General features: G+C 43.5%; 1 protein-coding gene across 1 annotated transcript in view; it reads right to left on the reverse strand.

Moving 5' to 3' along the window:
* MED13L (mediator complex subunit 13L) overlaps positions 1 to 21,611 on the reverse strand; it is a 1,083,173-nt gene that overhangs the window by 103,029 nt on the left and 958,533 nt on the right. Inside the window, exon 21 of the mRNA XM_086943260.1 lies at positions 7,278 to 7,728. Within this exon, the coding sequence (XP_086799386.1) occupies positions 7,278 to 7,728 (451 nt within the window). The remainder of the gene's footprint in view (positions 1 to 7,277; positions 7,729 to 21,611) is intronic.

Here is a 21,611-nt window from a genome sequence, read left to right on the forward strand (position 1 = left end):
GCTTACAGGGAGAGAGAGAGAGAAAGAACGGATAGCTAGGGGAAACAATTACGAGCACAGCAGGATACAAGATGATAACTTTTAGGAATGTGATTAAAACCGGGGATAAAGTCCTATAGAACAGAAACCAACCTGGAGGAAGAATGGTCACTTGGTCGCATTAGCTCAGAGAAAGAACAGTGAATACGTTCCAACAGGGTTATCAATGAAGACTTGTACCAGGCCAAGCACAGTCTGACGGTTAATACTCAACACCTTGTAGAAAATATATCTGATCACTGGCAATCTTGCTAGGAGAATGTTGCCCCTGATCGGTTTGGCACCAGTTAAAAGCCTAGGAGATGCTGTCTGAATCCACTGGAGTTCAACCAACAGGTTAACTAGGGAAGAGCTATTAATAGTACTGCATATTTTTAAAAGAGGAAAAATGTCACAATTAAAATACGACTTTCAAAATTATTTTTCAAATAAATCCCCCAATGTGTATTTAATTTAATCTTCGTGATAATAAACTACCCAGGCAATCCCTCCTGAGTAAAACTTCCAAAGAAAGTATGTATGTACAGGTAGCTCACAAACAGCCTTTCAGTAGCTTGTGAAGCTCAGTACAGTTCTTTGTTTAGAGGATTTATCCACATTAAAAGTGACAGCACTGCTCATCTCAAGATCCTTACAGTGGCTATCAGCTAAATCAATGAAAGGGCATCATGCTAAGATATAAACACTCACTTTGAAGGCCTGTGGGGCCTGTAGCATGAACATATGTATACCCTCTCAATCTAGCAGTCTCAAGGAGATTGGACGTGTTGCAGGCCCCACAGTCAGTTACACTGTGTGTGAACAATGGACCAGGAACGAACGGTAGTCAGAGTCAGAGCAGTCTCACCAAAGTGTGTGCCAACAGGAATCAGAGAGAAAGTCTGAGTTGGGAACATGTACAGTCCAGGAGCTCAGGAGTTGAGGAGCTGGATCCAGAACTAGGAATCTCTCCTGCACCTCACTGTGCATGCATATTTGTTGCTTTCCATTATATGGGATTTATCTCAGGCACAATTGTCTGTTTCTGGCATAGCAGTGTGTCTGATATAAAAATTAATATTTCGGGCATTCTTGATCTAGTTGCGCATTCTGGCTGCCATCGCTGGCATGACTAACTTCATTTTGGCAACCTGTGACATAATGGTGCTATCCCTGGCATAATAATGGCCATAACGGATGCCTTGTGGGCATCCTGGCTGTTACTGCATCACAGCCTTAGCACAGAGGTGTCTCTGGTATATTGACGAGCATCATTAGCATCTCTGGCATTAGGAGGAGCATCCATAACATGTGATCATAAAGCTTAAACATTTGAAGCAGATTTTGTGCATGTGAAGCATTTTTACAAGTGAATACTCGATAAAAGTTATCAACAGATGTTTGTGGACCGTGGATTTACTAAAAGTGGAATTTTGTATTTTGAAAGCAAAAATGATGTTTCTTTCACAAAAGAAATTCGAGAAATTAGTCTGCCCAAATTAGAAGAGGACTTTGATAATAAACATTTTTTTAAGTTTATCTTCGGAAACTGATACGTTGTTTAATGAAGACAAAATGGCTACATCAGCAAAATGTCATTAAAGCTGATAGCTGAAATATTCAAGCTGAGGTGGGGACACTTATTGCTGCACCATGTTGTTTGTGTCAGAGTGTGTTTGGCTGTTATTTCATTAGTCACGTGAAAGGCATTTCTCATTAATATTACTTTTCCTGCATTGCTGCTGGTAACGCACCAGGACGTTTTGGATGGTCGCTAGTGTATCGTTAACAGGAGCAGTCATATTACACAGGGATAGCATTTGTTAGTAGCTCGAGATGATGCTGCTTGAGCTGAAGTAGCTCTCATTGTAGAAAAGGCTGGAGACCCCTAAACTGAAGTCTGACATCGGAGTAAGTCATCCCACCTCAGGCCATCAGCCTGTCTGCATTATTCCTGGTAAACTGCAATGGAGATGCATTTTCAGCCGGGGGGGGGGGGGGGGCCGGGGGGGGGGTCGGGGGGGGATGAACGTCTCTGCTATTTCTTGATTGGATAACCTGGGTCCTGCCTTATAACAGATACATATTCCAAAGCATGGCTATAGGGAGAAGAACGGCATCTTCTGGGACAGAGTGAAAAGTTGGAACAGATATGTGACTTTTAGAAAAGTCAGAGGCGTTTGGGAGTGAACAACCAAAGCCATCATCAGACAAATGAATTACCAACACTGTCTATTCCATTCGCACAGTTATTGTTGCAATTATTACTTTAATTTGTAGTAAAGAGAATTAGGGTCACTACTAAACCATGGCTCAGACCAGCCATAAATCCAATTTCTTTGGAACTAGTTCCACCCACAGGCTTCATACTTCAGTTCAAATTGTATTGTTTAGTAGCTTTACCATATTCAATTATTCCTTGTGAATCTTGCAGTTTTGACCACGGCTTATTTCAAATTACATGGCCAATGATGCTGGTTTTCTTAATGCATCAAATATACGTTAAAAGGATAAAAAACAAAATTACTGAGAAAATGCTGGTCCTCAGTTTGTGAAGTCAAGAACAGTCACTGGTGCCTCGGCCAGCGTGCGCTTTCGTAGTCCAGCTACTTTACTTCGGACTGATCCTCCATGGATCCCTTAATGAAGGCGCCAGTGAAATTAATTTGTTCAAACAACTCCTGGCTGCAGTTTGAAGATGGAGGTTGTGGCTCCAATTAGTAATTCACAGGCCTGAACAACCACGACAGTAAATTTTTTGCTCAGATAAACTTGTCATTAGTGAATGTACCTTAATAAATCTCAACTGACTATCAGAGATTAACAATTTTCTGCCACTCAGTGTTCAATAATTATTTTAAAAGAGGGCAAAATTGTATTGTGTACCCAGACAGATTATATTTTGAGACAATATTGAGCCTCATCAGCCAACACAGTGCTGGAATTTCACAACACTTCAAATAAATCCTTATGAAATTTTGTTTATACATTCACCTTAACATTGCTCTGAACTGTGAAACAGGGTCTCGTCTTCACTTGAGTTGTGTCCCAATAGAAAGAATACCACTATTAGAATCTAAAACATTAAGATTTAAGCTAAATGATGCATTTGCTTTTATTAAGTGAATGCTATAGAGCCTTCTCCCTTCTGTTCCAATTTGAATTCATGAAGAGCACATTCACAAAGTTTGCTTGGCGCTAGAGATGAAAGGATGTGTACTGTTTAATAGTAGGTCACTGACCGCAGCAATTTAAACTCCTGGTCAGCAGCATGGACCTGCCCTGTAAGAGAGGTCGATACTAGAGCTTGGCAATGGCTAAGTGTTCATTCGCCAACTCTGAATTCAATGGTCTCTGGAGCACAGTAAAAACAAGCGCGTACAATGTAGAACTGTGTGTCAGAAAATGTGGACTACAACTATGTTCAATACTATGGGATATGCAGAGAGATTTAAAAGACAAACACGTTGTTACCCACAGCCAACGTAACCTCTTCATAATGGGAGAGATTTGATAAGACCTGTCAAGGTCAGTGAAATTATTCCTCATTCCACAAGCTCCAAGGAAATCATTACTGCTTCTCAGACACAATCCAACTGTTGAAATTCTATTTCCGGTCGCAGGGGCACCTGTGCAATCATTTATGTATCCCGATGTCAGTGGTGAACGCAGCTTTTCTTTGCCAGAAGCTGAAACTTTTAAATATATTTTAAAAGGTCCTGTTATGCGGCCAGAATGAAAGAATGGAAATTTAGAACATACAGTGAAGAGGATGAACAAACTAAATGCACCCAAGTTTGAGGTCGTTGTATCTGCAGGACTCTGCTCTGCCTGTCTCTCTACCTTCGCCTGACAATAATGCGGGACCGCGTCACACAACTGTTTAGAGAAAAAGTTAGTGTAGCAGGACTGATTAACTAGGGGGAGGTGTTATGCAATCTTTAAAAAATGTAAGTTGTACTTGACAGGTTGTGGACGTGCAAAGGCTTGGTAGAACATAGTTAGAATTTAGAGGGAAGACTACAATATTTGTCATACCTCTTACCAATATGATACACTTTTAAGGGTTGTAGCGTGCTCAGGCCACAAAGTCAAACCCAGTCTGTCAGCCAAATAACTCGCACTATATCTTGGATAAATACAAGGACTAACCACCCCCTTTTCCTCTGTGCACATTTTTATCCCTAGAAGAATGCAGTTTGAGGTTAGATGATAGATCGATGCTGCAGCCGCTTCAGCAGGCGTCTGTCCAACACCAGGTTCCCCCATCCATACCTCTTTAAGGAGCTGGGAGGATGTGAAAGTGAAACTACTTGTTTGACTGGGCACGGGCCTCAACAATTACCTGAACTCTCTCCAACACTGGAAAATGTATCTGAGTATGGTATGAAGTTATGAAAACGCAGGCTTCAAGACAGCAAAGCACTTACGTTCTGTTAAGGGGTGTGCTCTCTTCTTGCCAATCATGAAGGCAGATTGAGCTTGTTAGTATCGTGCCACTGTGGAATCAAGTACTTCAAAGAAGGGCAAACATTAAGGAATTGTAGCGACACAAATGTATCTTTAGCAAGGAGAGCTTTCAGCACACTTAAAACGTGAGCCTTCTGTTGAATAGGTGGATATGAGAAGCAGTTCAAGAGGTTCAGGCGTGTTCGGCTTCACGCTTTGTTAGATATAATGCCCAATATTAAACAAAGTGCCTGCAGCTGAGAATGGTTGTTGAGAGCTGTGCCAACAGGGCAGGAGAAGTGCATCATTCTATATAGTTTGAGACGATTTAGTGAAGGGCGACAAAGATAAAATTGCAAACATTTACATCATGCTGTACGGCGATGCGCTGCTGTTTGCACCAACCCCTCCGGTTAATAACCGCTTCTATGCAAGAGGTTAAACTAGCCAGGCACACCTTTAGTAAGGGACCTGATAGCGTGTGCCAGTGGTGGAAGGATTACAGCTGCCCTGTCGATCTACAGTCTTAGCAGGTTTATCCTGATCTCCAAATAGTCTGAAGAGTAGTGCGGTAAATACTGGCAAATGCATACAATGGTTTGATGATAAATCCCAAGCAGGAGCCTTCCGAAAGCTAATCCACTGCTGCCTACTCCAGATGAATATCTTTTCGTTTCCAACAGGTTTACAGTGCCCAGAGGACAAACTCGCGCCACCAGATTCCATTCCCAGTATCATTAACTACCCCAAAGCAAGGTGTGCTTAACCAGCCCATTACAAGAAGCCTGGGGTGCGGTACAAAGCATGACTGGCTCCTACTTCTTGAAAAGTGTTGTAATCAGCAGGTTAAGTATCACCAGGAGCAATACAGCGCTCTTAGAAGCAATGGAGAGCTGTTAATTTTCCTAGAACATATGTAAGTCATTTGCAGTTTGGTAATTGGCATTCACCTATGCCCAGGCAACTGTTCAGCCGTGACATGAGAATTCAGCAATTAATTCAAAAAAGCTAGGTTATATTACAACTGCCGGATTAGTACAATTATGATGTACTGTAATATAGATCTGCAGAACCACTGCAAGGTCGCTACCGTGCATATTTCTGGTAACACACCCCAATAAGACACAGAGTATGGATTTCCTACTCCTTATTTGGGACATCCTCAGATCAGTGAACAACTCAATCCTGACATGAGCTGGTGGGCACACAAGTCCTTGAGCATGGATTTGTTGCTTGTGGGACATCATGTTATTCTAGCCTCTGGACGGCAAAGAGGAGCTCAAGGACACTCACTGGTATCGGTCACTTACATTAGTACTAAAACATTTACATAAAAGTGCTAAAAACATTTCCACTGATCGATGGAACCGCCTACTCTCCCAAAATATATGTCGGTGCACAACTGTACTTGTGCACCTCAAACCTCACAAACCTGCAGCACAACTTCAAAGGAACTTGCAACAAATTTCAACTGCATCTTACAACTAATTTGTATATGGTAATCAGTCCATGGCTTAGTAGAGGGATGCCAATAAATGGGAGTAGAAAATCAACAGAAGTCTATCATCTGAAAAAGATTTTAATATTCGATTTGTGGGTCACATCTAAGGCGTTACCATGAACTTAAGAAGAACAGCATTCAACACCCTTACAGGATTATTGTGTCTAAATGGATGATAATAGATTGTCTATATAGAGAGCTGTATGGCACATACCCATATAACTATTTCACAACTAAAAATAACCTCGATACGTTAGGAGAGGGGGCAGACGAGTATGCTACCAGTGTGCTAATACAGAACATGAAGAATAATCTTCAATTTGCAAGCAAAACACTTCTGTTTAAGTCCTTCTTCAATCTACGCACACAGCATTTGAAGGACCTTCCCACACGATAAGCCCCATCACACTATGAAGATTTTGCCTTCTAACAGTCAATCATAAATTAGGTCTCTCGGTTAAATCCACGGCAGCGTTCCGTAGTTCACCAGTCAAGGTACACGCTGCACAAATACCAGCTCCTTACATAAACACACACACAACCCCATACTCCATTTCAAAGACGCTGAACCGTATTACCTACTATGACTGACATTCTTTAGGGATAGGCAAAATATACTAAAAGCACTGCTGCGTCTCTAATTATGGAAAGTGAGCCCCAGATTGTGAAACCTCACTAAAGAGGAGGGTGATGGCTGACAATCGCATTTGGTTACACTGCCTTTAAAATAATGATTCTACATAGCTATTGCTTGAAACATTCAGGCTAAAAGATGGCCCTTCTTGGACGGAAACTGCATCGTCCATTTGCTTGAGGAGTGAAGAAATTGGCGGGGGTGGGGGGGGGTGGGGGTTCTGAAGTCTGTTACATTTATATTTTCTTTTGAGCTGCATGTTACAGTGTATTCTCCCTCCCCCATTTTGTTATTTGCCACAAGACTAATACAGTTTCTTATCAAGCAGCGCCCTAAAATGTTAAATCTCTTTGTATCTGAAACGATTCTAAAGATCATTATACATAATCAACGTTAGTCTATTTAATGGCAGACACTTAACACAGTTCTAGATCAGTAAACTTGGGTATAACAAAAGTAATGCTATATAGAATGTAGTTTAAAATCTGACTGGATTTCTGAATGTCACTTAAAAGTGTACATTTTAATTCACCACAGCAGTAGGCTCAACCCACTATTTTGAAAATGATCTAATGAAGCTATCTCTTTAAAACCCCTTTGTAGCGCATGACCACTCTGGAAAGATTTTCCGTCCAATACATAACATGGCGCCCAGACGTTGGCATCAGCACTTACCTTTCTTGTATTTCTTGCTGTTGCGAAGGGGTCTGTACCGGCTCAGCGTCAACTCCAGAGGCAGGTGTGTGTTCTTGTGGTCTGTCTGCCGAGATGCTCGCACTAGTGGCATTTAGTACAGTCCCCACCAGCCCGCTACAAGCTGCAGACGTGGAAACACTCCCGATTTGGTTCTGGCAGGGGGTGGTGGAAGAGGATGAAGAAGATGGTGGAACAGAGGATCCAACCACTGTGCTCGTGGCAGCTGGGAGGTTTGCACCGCCACTGTTGGGGGTGGAGCTAAAGGAATTAACCGGTAGTGCTGCAGAACCCAATGGGCAAGTAGAATTGGTGCTGGATGTCGTATCACTAGTTCCAGAATGAACCTGAGCCTGGCTTGTTGCGGTTGACGAGTAAACTTTTGGCGTTTCCAATAAGTTGTTATCCATTTGCAAAGATGCCAAGTAAGGCCCTGTATAAGACAATAGAGATCATTAGTCATTTACAAACTTCCTATGGAGCAAAGACACAACATGCATATATTTCATCAGTCCATGAAGGTTTTATTTCTGCTGATTTTATTGAAATAATTGTCAGTTAGTATAGTCTCACATTTTTTACAGCATGCCAGATTGATAACTTAAGAGGTCAGAGGGGACAATTCTGAAATAAGTATCATGTATACTTATAGATTAAACGTTAAATTTTTTTTTCTTGTTCTCCCTCTTGGTAGTTAAGTCCCACTGGTCTGCGCTACAGGACATTCCATATTTTATTTGCAAATTGGGTTATCTATACATTACTGATGACTTTAAAAAACGACAGCTTCCGTTCTCCATTATAAATATTGGGAAATGTGCCAAAAATAACTAGATGCTCACACTGTCTCTTCCACGCTTCCAGATGCCATTCCCGCCAATCAAGAAGCAGAGACAAAGAATGCTTGTATAACTTGGACAACGCCCTACACCTACACGTATGCTAATTGAGGAGCACCGGGACAGCTACTTTACATCTGCTTTTATATGAGCACCCGGGCCGTTTTCATCTAAATCCTTCACTTGACTTCTTGGCTATGTACGCGTAACCCATACTAACAATGAACGGGTCACACCAATAAGCAAAATTGCTGAAATCACCTTACTTTGCTGCTGTTCACGGAGGAAGGACCGCTACAACTCGCGGAACCCGCTGCGCGGGTCCCGCATCGCTGCTGCTGTCACCGGAATCACAGGTAGCTGCTGGGCGTGTGAGCGCGAGACAGGGCTGCGAGTGTAGGAACCGGGACTCGCTTTCCCAGGAGTCCCGGCAATCCTCAGGCCGAGTCACCTGACCCGCTCTCCCTGACCGCCCCGCCCAGCTGAAGCTCCTTAAGAGACCCTGCCTCCCATAGCCTGAGGGGAAGCGGAAATCACCTTACTTTGCTGCTGTTCACGGAGGAAGGAGGAAGGACCGCTACAACTCGCGGAACTCGCTGCGCGGGTCCCGCATCGCTGCTGCTGTCACCGGAATCACAGGTAGCTGCTGGGCGTGTGAGCGCGAGACAGGGCTGCGAGTGTAGGAACCGGGACTCGCTTTCCCAGGAGTCCCGGCAATCCTCAGGCCGAGTCACCTGGCCCGCTCTCCCTGACCGCCCCGCCCAGCTGAAGCTCCTTAAGAGACCCTGCCTCCCATAGCCTGAGGGGAAGCTGAAATCACCTTACTTTGCTGCTGTTCACGGAGGAAGGAGGAAGGACCGCTACAACTCGCGGAACCCGCTGCGCGGGTCCCGCATCGCTGCTGCTGTCACCGGAATCACAGGTAGCTGCTGGGCATGTGAGCGCGAGACAGGGCTGCGAGTGTAGGAACCGGGACTCGCTTTCCCAGGAGTCCCGGCAATCCTCAGGCCGAGTCACCTGGCCCGCTCTCCCTGACCGCCCCGCCCACCCAAAACCCGACCATCGCTTATTTAAAGCAGTGATCTACGCTGCGCGGAAGCGCCCGGGGCTAAGCCCGGGCAAAGGGCGGGCCCTCTGTGGCCCTCAGAGGCCCGAGGAGACTGGACTGGGCCAGAAATTCTGGTCGAGTATATATAGCACTCAACCCACCTCTCATTCATCTTGAATACACGGGTTATGTCCTGCCGTGAAACAAGAAGTATGGCCGCTGCAGGAGCTAAAAAACTCACAGGGACCCTGGACGATTTCATTACCCGCACACATGCACTTATCGACGAAGGGATAATTCTCATGGATAGGAGAGTTTCCCAAGACCTGGCCATGGCCAAGCGTTTTTCCCTTGGCCTCATCGCTGAGGCTCAGACACCGAAAACTGATTCCCGTCGAGAAGCACAGGTCTTAGTACATCATCCCGGACCTAATGAGGACTTGGATGCCCTAAATACTGCCCAGGACCTGGAGGCTTCACCTAACCAACATATTGACTGAATGTGGAATGCAATGTAGCGAGACAAACATTAGTAACCCTATAGTTAATCTAATAGAAAGAGCCCGGGTAGAAGGGGCAATCCCTAAAAAAAAACGTAAAACCAACACCTCAACGGCTGCGAAAGGGAAGAAGGCTATTACCTTACCTAACTCTCGTAATATTGAAAAACATTCAGTCAGTCTACCTATCCCCTTAGAGAGCTTACCTCCCAACAACCCTGGTCTATTGCTGAGTCTCCCAGACGATACCATAATTGACCAAAGTCTGGAAGACATTTTGCAACTTAGTGGTCCTACAGGTAACCCAACAATAACACCTCCACTGGAGGAACCCGGTTCTAGTTCAAATAACACAGTAATCTTTAACATGATAAAAGCTTTACTAGAACCCATAGAGGTAAGATTACGCTGTTTGGAAACGGTCCTAAAAAATATACATAAGGACATAAGTGCCCCTAGCTTCACTCTTAATAAAAAGCCCACTCAGGTTACTAACTTACCTAAACCCACAAAGACTATAAAGGTTCCTAATAAAGCGTTGGAGACCAATAATACGACGGCTAAGAAACCCAGTAATACTTCAAATCAAGTAGGTTCTAAACCTAAACCCCCCGTTGTAGAGCAAACTAAGAAAACAGACACTACTCTGACCTCTTCTAAAAACAATACAATTTCCCAGCCCACACCCGGCGATGGCCTATCCCAGGCCCCAAATCTTGATACTCAGGATAAGGGTAAGGTTAGGTCACGTAGAAATATTCACCTCCCCCCGGATGCCGCACCCTACGTGGTTATCCTTACTGGAGTCACAGAACTTCGCTCGCCAGAAGAAGAATCATCATATCAGGCTCTCAAAAATAAAGTCTGTCACTGGTTAGCGAATAATTATCCCCTCCCACCAAACATACCCACCGACATTCTAATGATAGAGAGGGCTCCCTGGTAGGAGGAAATAGGAAAAATTTGCAAGGGGACTGCGTGGTGGTTACTTTTGGAAATCCGGAGGTAGTAGATTTTATTTGTAACAGCAGGGCCCCAAGATACCAGGCCAGCAGGGTGACTGCTAGACCTCTTTTGTTTTTCTATCTTCCCCACAATCAAGCGGATAATCGTTGGAGCTGGCTTAAAGGTTCACACGATCGCATCCCTAGACAAAGGCTTAACTTCCCCTGGGACATACAACCCCCAGTCAGGGAGGAGGGCTGGGATGGGGGGTGGAATTTGGTGGGGACTAGAGGAGGTAGACCACGTCAAGGTGGCCCCTTGCATGGCTCCCAACTCATCCATCCCTATTATTACCAGCAGCCACTAAATGGCCCATCTAATCCCTTGCATTTCCCTATAGCAAATCGCTTTGATTGTCTGTCATCTACAGATTGGGTGGACTGACATACCCAGGGCTCGCCAGGGGAATGTGGCGTTTTTGCAGATCCAACGCGTCTCCACAAGGATGTTGGCATAGCGGACCCGATAATAGCTAACTTATCCCCCACACCCGGAACTAGCCCGATGAGAGAGAGCCGGGGTGCGGGTACATCGATTGCCCCTATCACAGACTTAGCTCTCTGTAAAGTCCTCACTTGGAATGTGGCAGGTCTAAACGCTAAGGCTTTAGACCCAACATGGCAAAGATTCATTAAACAACATCACATCCTAGGACTTCAAGAAACGTGGGATACAACACACAGTTTTTCCCTGGATGGATTCTGCAGCTTTTCTACTCCGGCAGTTCCAGGTGTAAGAGGGAGAGCAAAGGGTGGTTTACTCATCTTGTGTTCCCTGGATCTAGTAGGGGTTTTCAAAAAACTAGATACCGCATTAACAAATGCCCTTGCGGTGGAGTGGACCCTCCCTAACTCAAAGACTTTTTTGCTGATAAATTTATATAATTCAAAGGAGTCCGCCACTGTAAATGAACATCTGATTTCTCTTTTAAATTTTTTGTCAGCCTATAGACGTGATTGCACTACCCTCCCGGAACTGGTTATTCTGGGGGATTTTAACATTCACCCCTGTGAGGGAGGTTGTTTTAACAATAGATATGGGGGTATACCATCCGAAGCCATTCCTCATTTTGAGCATACCACCGAAGGCGAGTACCTAGAGTACCTACTAGCTAACCTAAACCTCTTCGAATTCGATCAAGGCATTAGTGAGCCCAGAGCCCCAACTTTTGTTGGGAGAGATGCTAACACGGTCATAGATTATATCTTTGTTTCAAATGGGGTCTTGGCAAAGGCACATGAGTATAGCGTGGTTCACCTTATTTCATCAGATCATTATCCTGTCCTCATGACCTTGGATCTAGACTGCTTCCGTACTGGCAGCCCGCCAAGTATGACAGCCCCAAAGGACTTGAAATCTAAAGAGCAGGGAAGGCGCCTGAAATGGGAGATGATTGTTCCAGATGAATTCTTTCATTCGATCGCCCAAGAGTCGGGGGCCAGTATGGCAGTGTGTTTGGACCCAACTGCTGAGGGCCCCAAGGTCTTGACCGCTTATGAGGAGATCTGTTCCAGGATCAGCAAGAATTTGGAAAGAAGGTCAGCTGGGCAAGGGAATACAAAGACCCATAAATGGTTCAACAAGGAATGTTCGAGGATACACAGTGCTCTGCTGAAAGCCATTAAACAAAAACCCAGAGACACGTCATTAGTGGCCAAGCTAAGGAGGGAATACAAAACTATAATCCATAAGCGCAAAACCCAAATTAAGGAGGAAGATTGGAATAGCCTTTTATCTGTGGATGTGCTGAGAGACAGTAAAAAGTTTTGGGCCATCGTAAATCAGCCCTTTTTTTCTGACAATGGGCCAACGGATTTAGACTGTGTCATAGAGGATAACAGATGGCTAGCCCATTTTGGCAAAATCTATGAGTCTACAGTCCCTGCCTCAACCGCCAAAACCCTTGACCATTCCAACTTGGTTATGGATTTCAACACCATGGAAGTCGAAAGGGCGATTAGAGATACCAGCAAACACAAGGCCCCGGGACACGATGGGGTACCAGCAGATCTCTATATACAGTACCCACAATTCTGGTCAAAAATTTTAACCAACGTTTTTAATGCTATTCCGACAGCTGGCTTTCCACCCTCCTGGTCTACCTCTATAATTGTGCCTATATTCAAGAAAGGGAATAGGGCGGACCCGGCCTGCTATAGACCAATCTCCCTGTTGGACTCTGCCGTTAAGATCTTAGGCAGAGTCATCCTGCACAGAATGGGGGATTGGCTGGAGGAGAGCGGGATCCTTTCAGATTTGCAGTACGGGTTCAGGGCACACAGAGGGACAATTGACCAATGTTTGAACCTCCATCTAATCATTAGCAAATACACTGTGGTGAAGGGGGGCTTCTTTATTTGGGGTTTATGGACCTATCCTCCGCTTTTGATTTGGTTAATCGCTCAAAATTATGGACCATCTTACGAAATATGGGTTTGGACACTACCTTGGTTAGCTTTTTACATGACCTTCATTCTAATTTGTTTGCGTCTGTTAGGGCATCAAGGGATGGTAGGTGTACAGCAAAGTTTAGATCAGGGAGAGGGGTCAGACAAGGGTGCATCCTGGCCCCTCTTCTCTTTACACTGTACATCAACGCCTTGGGGAAATTTCTGAACCCAGCCACCCTGGACATTCCACGTATGGGGGGGCTACCTATCCCGGTCCTCCTATACGCGGATGACGCTGTCCTTATAGCGCGGACTGGCATAGGTCTCCAAAGACTTTTGGACCATTTCGGCCTTTTCATGGAAGCCCTTGATCTAAAAATTAACACCGTCAAGTCCCATGTTATGGTCGTTGGCTCTCGAAAGAAAAATATGAAGATTAGATCCTTCAGCTCTAACAACTCACCAATTTCGAGGGTGCCCTCCTTTTGTTACCTGGGCGTCACTTTTGACGAGAGAGAAACCTGGAAGCCACAAATGAAACTCAGGAAAACTGAGTCATTAGATCTACAACAGCACTCCTGAGCTTCTCCAAAAGATTGGGCTCGAAACCTATGGAAGCTATGACCAGGATCTACAGAGCCAAATGTATGGCAATCGCTTCCTACGGGGCAGACATTTGGGGCTATGTTCCAACTCCAGGCATACAAATTGCTGAAAACAACTTCATACGGGCTCTGCTGACCCTTCCGAAATCTTCTCCCACACATTCAACCCATAATGAAATAGGCATGGGTTATGTCTCTGATTTTCTAAAAATGTCCCCAGTACTTTGCTGGATTAAAACCTGGACAAATGAAGAAATCAGCTTGAATCACTGCATCCTTAAAGATTGTATATCTCTGGACAAAGCTCATACTATTCCGTGGCTGGCATACGTTAGAGCGGCATGTGCGAGGCTAGGGCGTCCGGAAATGTACTCTCTACCGCAACACCTTAAAAAAGAGGACGCAAAGTGGGTGAAGCAGCACTTTCGGACTCTGTTGGAATGCGAAAGAGAATCGGCTGAACTTAGCAAACCTACGGTCAGATTACTTTTTCAACTTTCCACAACCACAGCTATGGAATCCTATTTAAAATATGTCACAAAGCCCTACCATCGCTTTCTGCTCATAAGGTTTAGATTTAATTCGATCCATCTTATTCTTGGCACGCACACAGAATGGGGTACACCAGAAAATTTTCCCCCTTGCACATGTGACTGTTTTTCAACACAGGACACCTTGCACTTGGTCATGTTCTGTGAGCACTACCTGGTGCCGCGAAAAAAATTCCTTGTTCCCATCTTGAAACCTCTGAATTTCGTTCAGGTACGGCCAGCATTACTATACCTTCAGATGCTGAACTCAGTGCCGGTTGCATATGGCATAGCTTGTTTTTTAGTAGCAGCCGCCAGACAGAAAAAACTAAGAGCTGCCGCACCACTAAATCATCAAATTTGACTTCCTATATAAACTCTGGCGAGAATGTCTTTTATATGCTGATATAGGTGTTCCCCATATCTATCAAATCCCTTTTTCTTAATGAATGTGCCCTTTTTTGTTTTTAGAAGGAGTAGCAATCAATTCTTTTTCATCTGTTTAATTGTTTTTTAAATCTGATATTATGTATCATGTACTGCTTTTATGGTTTCAATTAACCGAATAAAGTTTTCTGACTGACTGACTGCATAAATTCCCCTTAAAATCAATAACACACAAACTCACAAACACACACAAAAGTAAGTAGGCCATGGAAAATAACAGTGCGTTGCAATGCCCAGGTGATATTTCTGAATTTTGTACTACTCAAAATCTGAGGGTTTCTTCAATTTTGCATTAAGCTATTTTGTGTCAATTTTTACCCACACGACTCTAGGTCTGGGAGACTGTCTCCCTGAGAGGCATTTTCTACTCAAACTAATGTCCTGCATTGTGTGAATTTTTTTTTTTCAACTGGACAAGCACACTTGCGTAATAAACATGCCAGGCAGATACTGCCACACATAGTTCTTTCTGCATACATAGATGAAAAAATGCTCAATTTCACACACCTTAACACAACACATTTTCTGATTTCGCAAAGTGTTTTGCCTATTTCTTAGATTATCATATATTGTCTTTTTTTCTGGATCTTTACAGTAATAGTTAACTGAAGGAAATTGTACACAAAGACTACCCAGAGCTGCAAACCAGGCCAAAGCCTCGCCTCACTAAGTGTTCGAAGGAGCAAGGCACACAACCAACCAAACGGTCGCTATGGAAAATAACTACGGTCATCTATGTTTCTTAAAAGTAGGCAACTGCTAATTCAGTAAGTGGTCAGTTGCTTTTCCTCAAAATTTCGCACCTCCATTTTATGTCATTCCTAAACAATTTGGAGCCGAGTCTTTCAACCATATTTGCAAGCAGGGACAAAGAAGTCTACACACAGCAAAAATCCGATAATTCAACAATTCAGTCTTCTGATGTCGATCATAGGACAGGGCTTTGTTAAGATCCACATACAATCAAGTAAATTAACCATGTAAACTTGCAATCCTCCTCACGAAAGGAAATAATGCATCTTTTGACCAGTCTTGCTTCCATCACCCAGACAAAAATAAACACAAACAGTATAAGTGGAATTTGTGTTAGCAGGAAGGATATCGATGAGTGGACAATGTGTGCTACGGAGTATTCCGCCGTAAAACAATGGTTTTTGGTGCCGTAATAGCTTTTACAAATCCACATGTGTTGTATACTTCTGCCATCTAGTGGTACAAGTCATAACAGTCCTGCAAAAATAAGTTTTCAAAGCAATCTGTGGTCATTGGCGGGGCAGTATCCATCACTAGACTGCTGTTGCATCTTTCACCACCTCTCACCTCATGGTGGGTGGCATTTTGCAAGATCAGTGATTAAAGCAAGGAATGCTTTATGAGAATTAAAAGTGTGCTAACGTGCAACAATTCTCTAAGATCTTGCTATTGATCCCCAAAACACGAAACAGAGTTCTACCTTTGAAAACGTCTGATCAATGAAATCTGAAAATGCAGTGTTATCAAGGAACATTCTGAAGTGCCCGCCAAATTCACCAAATTCAAATATACCACCGTCCAAAGTTTGGTTGTCAAATGCACAAAAATAATTCTTCACACCACCGAATGGCAGTTTGAAGTACACAAAGAACGCAAGTCTACACAAGACTTGTACAGTGGCGACTGGTGACATTTGAAAGTGGTGAGAAGTAACATTATTGTCGTACTGTACTGTGGCGAGCGAGGAAGTCCCCATCACCCTCACACCGGAGGGCATCACTTCAAAAGACTAATTCGGCATTACGTGTGTTGTGATCAGCGCAAAGCCGAGATTAAAAAAAATGGAGGTAACAAAGGATTCTATCATCTGGGTGGGATTTTCTAGGCTACCCACATCTTTCCTTTAAATTTCACTGAAAGCTTGCACCTTGTGTCCCAAGTCCCACACTACCGATGCATGTATGCTTAACAATGCCCATTCTTTGACAAAGCACACCTTAGAGATTCACAGCTCTGCCACAGATCACAACCTTGATCTCCTCTTTTTAGGGGGGCTTGTCTCACAATTCTTCAATCCTGGACATGTGTTTATTCAATAACTTTCCCACATTGCTACTTCTTCAGCAGAGCTAAACTGTCTGGCAATCATCAAAAGGTCTGCTCACACAAAAACTGTCCTCACCTTGAAACCTTTCCTGGAAGGAAAAATATCCCCCTTAAATATCAACAGCTTCTCGAAAATCTCCATCAAAAGCTTGCCGATACATAGGTCAATAGTTTATTGCTCTTAAGTTTGCCTAAGTTTTTATAGATTTAAGTTACCCTCATCATAATGGAAATCAACACCACCCTTGTGTTTGATGATTTTACCATACCTAACCTCCTTTAAACTGGTAAATCCCTGGCCCTAACCCAACTAGTAGGAAGCATAGGCAATGCCAAGAGATCTGGCCTTGGGCGTTTTTTTTTCCTTCCCAACCAAAAGAAATTAAAAGCCTAAAAGTTGTAAAAAATAAATTTAAAAAACGCTGCTTTCTGAAGGCAGAATGCACACTTCCAAAAAAAGTAAAGTATAATGAACCAATCAGAAAAATAAATGAAAAAAACAATGTGAAATGAAGGCATTGTTAAAAACAATTTGGACTGCCAGGTGTAAAACACTAAGTGGACTACTTTTTACGTGTATGTGAACATGTGCAAGACCAAAATGCCATCACTCACAGGGAAGAGCATCAATAGCTGAAATGGGCTGACCCACTGCCTGTGCTATGGGTCTTGGTGAAAGGAAGAAAAACACTAATGGCACCTTAACAGATAAATGGAGGAACGGAGCTGAATGAAAGCAAGTGTGAGTGTTGAACATTTCCTGTGATTGAGATGCTTTGGAAACAAAACTAGGAAGGTTAAGGCTGAATCTAGACCAGTCAAAACTATTCTAACAAGCATGAAAAATATTTAAGTAGACTCCCTTGCTCTGTTGTCTTTGATGGGACACTTTGCTCTAGCGTTTAGCATTTCCTGTGAGCCCATCTGACATATCACACATCACTAGACCTCATTTATTGCTCTTCTATTCCCACTCTTTTCCTCCAACCAAGATAGAAACGTTATTGTCTTCAATGAGTGACTTTAAAATGACTGTAATGCCCTCATGAAAATAAGCCATTTAAAAGACATAACACCTTTATCACCTTGGTGCTCCGAAAACTCCAATTGAGTAGACCATAGATGTAAATGTTGAGCAACTCTGGTGCTAGTCCTAAACCTTGCAGCCTGGAACACGTAATGTACTCTTTCAGCTGACTATAAGAAAATCATTCACTCAGCCAAGGCACAACGTATTACCTGTTCAACTTTTTTGAAGTTAAAATCATTAACCTCACTGCCCCATTTACTAAGGACGAGCAAACATCTCCTGAGTAATAGACAACAATATGAAACGTGTCTCCTGCTACGTTCTTTTGACTTCCATCCACATGGTCATGTCCATTATGATCACTTCTATTAAACCAGGTTCTACTCTGGATCCTTGCTCCATGAGAATCCTATAACCTAGACGGACCAGCAGCCCCTAATGAACAACTTTTTCATAAAATGAGGACTCAACTTCTCAGAGAAAGCCATTGGTTACACTCCTTAAAACACACTGATTCGATCCGTTGATATTTTCCAACTTCCAACCTACATTACCCGTGCCCCATAGTTTTAGAGTGAGTGATAATTGAGTAGAATTCCTGTTTCTTGGCAACCATTAGCCCAATCAGGTTTTAGAACAAGTCGTGGCATTGCAGCTGTACTTCTCGTTAATGAAGATGACATCAGAACCCCCCGGGGTGAGGGTGAACCTTCCATCTTCGTCCTAGTAGACCTCTCTATGACTTCAATACTTGCTTATTGACCATTACTGAATGGATACAGCAAAACTCCCTTCAGCTCAACTGAAGTAAAATAGAAGTGGTCATCTCTGGTCAACTTGTTGTTCCTTGTTTTCACTTGTGGAGGCCTAGTGAGTTGGGATCCGTGCCAGCGTCATCAGAATTGGCATGCAATCTTAGACAATAAGCTCTCCATTTAGCATTACAATAGCAAGGTTGGCCGTCCGTTCTTTTTCCCCACATGGTACTCTGAGGAACTGTAATCCAAGCCACCAATGCGTCCCTGCATTGACACATCTAACTACTTCCTCCTGGGACTTCAAGCAGTTTAGAAAGTGATAGTACAACTTTAAGCTTCAACAAACTTCATCCAATATTTATGGCACATTTCAGTATATAGTTAAACAAATGAAGGAGTAACCACTAAGGGTACAGAATACCTGCACATTTACTGCGGTATTGAGGTGCATGCCCTGCGACCCAATCTGGGACAATCCTTTGTCCTTAGAAGACCCCTCACTCACCAACCTGGTTGGTGACATGCTTCATCATCAGGGTCCCACCCGGATAGCCGAATGCCATCCAGGTGTGCAACGACACCGGATTACAGTGGAGCTGGTTACTGTTTATATGTGATATTAAAAAAGGGGGGAGTGTTTTAAAAGTTGTCTTAACATTACCCACTCAAAGACTTTATTCTGGAGTGGTTGGACAACAAGTAAAAGAATATATACAATTAAATTTATATGTGGCACCTTTGCCTGATTAGGTAGGCTGTGGTGTCAAAAAAGACGTGGGTGTAGTTAAAAAGATAGGTCTACATGTTTCAACCTTCGTGTGATTGTAGAGGTTTTCGTCAGGACCAGTGTGTATCAGGCTGGGTGGTCTACACATGCTAAGGTGTATCCATCCCAAGCCTGTTGATGATAATGAAATCACAAACCAGTGATTTCTAAAAAAATGTTGTACTCCGTGTAGTCTGGAATAAAAACTCTAAGCACGCTGATTCAGGGCTTCATGAGCTCCCCCACATTGCTTTACCGAATAACCACAATTTGTGGCATCAGGAAGTCAGGCTGATTAGCCTAGCAGCGTTTCGGTCGGGAGCTCCGTAGGAGTATATACCCATCTCAAGCTCATTCAGTTATGTCCAGAGAACATATCTAAAAAGAACATATATAAAACCTGCGAGATATAGATCCCGAGACAGCTGTTACGCCCCTCAATGCAACCAAAAGGGCGCCACATTTATCAACAGTTTGGTCTTGTGGGATTATGGTGCTCGAGGTCAACAATAGACTACTGGAGTGGTAAGGGAAAAAGGGCGTGTGCGCCCCAAAAAAATCTGTCTGCTGGGGCTTATGATGAGATCCAACTCTAGCAAACCTACCACAAATTTCTCACACTTAGTTCAGGCCTCAGATCAGTAGCGTTGTTGGCGTCTGCTATGGCCTTCAAAAATCTTTAAAGAAATTTCTGTATCGGCTATCTGTGCAGTATCAGGTAATTATTGCACACGCAGTGATTATGTCCTGATTGCATTATGTAAATGCCTTGCCCTGGGGCCTCCTTGCATACCAATTGAGATGATAGCGGTTTGTTCAGAAGGCCGCAGCTCGGCTTGCTTTGAAAGGGCCAAAAAGAGTCATATCCAGTAGCATCTGAAAGAACTGCATTGGTTTTCTATCAAGGAGAGAGTCCTGGTTAAAAGTTTCACGCTGACTCGCAGAGCCTTTCAACAAAAAAGGCCATGCTATTTGAGTAACGTGATGAGACCATATATATCCCGGCTCGATCCATACGCTCTTCAGATGCTCTGTTGGTGGTGGTCCCCAGAACCAAAAGGAAAAAAAAGAGGTGGTTCCTCTTTTCTTTCTTCGCTACCTGGAATTCACTCCCTTTGCAACTGCAGGATATGAAGAATGAATAGCCCTTCAAACCCTTCTTTAGACCTGGCTATTGAAAGTGCATGTAAGTATTTGTGCATATGCTCTGATAATCAGCAAACCTGGAAACGCTGGGCCACTGAGTAGCTGTATGCTTTACAAATTCGATGATTAATTGATTGACTTGGCTATGGCCTGCTCCAAACGCTAAATAGACATGAAATGGAGACTTCCATCTGCGCCAGACTTGAGATGAGAGAGTATGGACCTACATAAATATGCCAAAGTTGAGCTGGATAAGAATTCTCAATCGGCCAGCGGACCATCCAGGGCGAGGCTCGATTGGGAACCATTTCTCAAGTCTGTAAACCACAAGCCAGACGATTAGCTGACCTAGAAGGTAGACTCTGAAAAATAAGGCCAAAAATGTGGGCTTGTTTGATCGACTTGGCTTTTCACAGCCATCCGCTTTGGTGGTGCGCATCTATAGACCTTGTAGGGGTCACATGCTCCACAAGACGTCGTAATATTTTTGACTCTGCAGATGGGTAAGATACTGGGGGAGGGACTTGGATGGAGGTAACGACCTGTCATTTGCGGTCACTGAATCTTTAACCGAGCGTTGGAATTCTTTGCCATTATTTGTCACAGGCTTGATTTTTGGGGGCGGGGGGGGGGGGGGGGGGGGGGGGGGAGAAGTACTACCAAGCATATTGACGAATTTCATATGTTCCCCTCCTTTCTTTTGGGTGGAATCTTGAGCGACTTACAAAAATTATAATAAAGACCAACTGAAAAAAAAGGCTTCAACAGAAGTGCCTGGATTACTATACATGTTGCATCTTTCCACTGGCTACATGTGGCTAAACATACTTTTTTGGCATCTTTTTTCCAAAAGACAGTAATTAACTGGGGTCTCGCTTTAATTATTTTTTTTAAAAAAACAACAACAACAACAAAAACAGATCCAGTTTGAGTTTTTAGTTTTCTTGCCAGGTATAATAACATGATCATCAAGCGCATGTGAAAGAGACAAACAGCTCAAATTTGCTGGCAACTTGGTGTAATGGGCAGGCCTAGAACTCGGTATTTTTTGGGAGGGTATAAAACGTCACTTTAAGAATACTGCGAGGCTTGCAGGGGTATGTTGGTTGGGGATTAAAAGGGATAGAACAGGCGAGAATTCTGCCTTAAATTATATGACACGTTTTACTAGAA

This window comes from Lissotriton vulgaris, chromosome 11 (assembly GCF_964263255.1).
Source record: "Lissotriton vulgaris chromosome 11, aLisVul1.2, whole genome shotgun sequence".
Lineage (NCBI taxonomy): Eukaryota > Metazoa > Chordata > Amphibia > Caudata > Salamandridae > Lissotriton > Lissotriton vulgaris.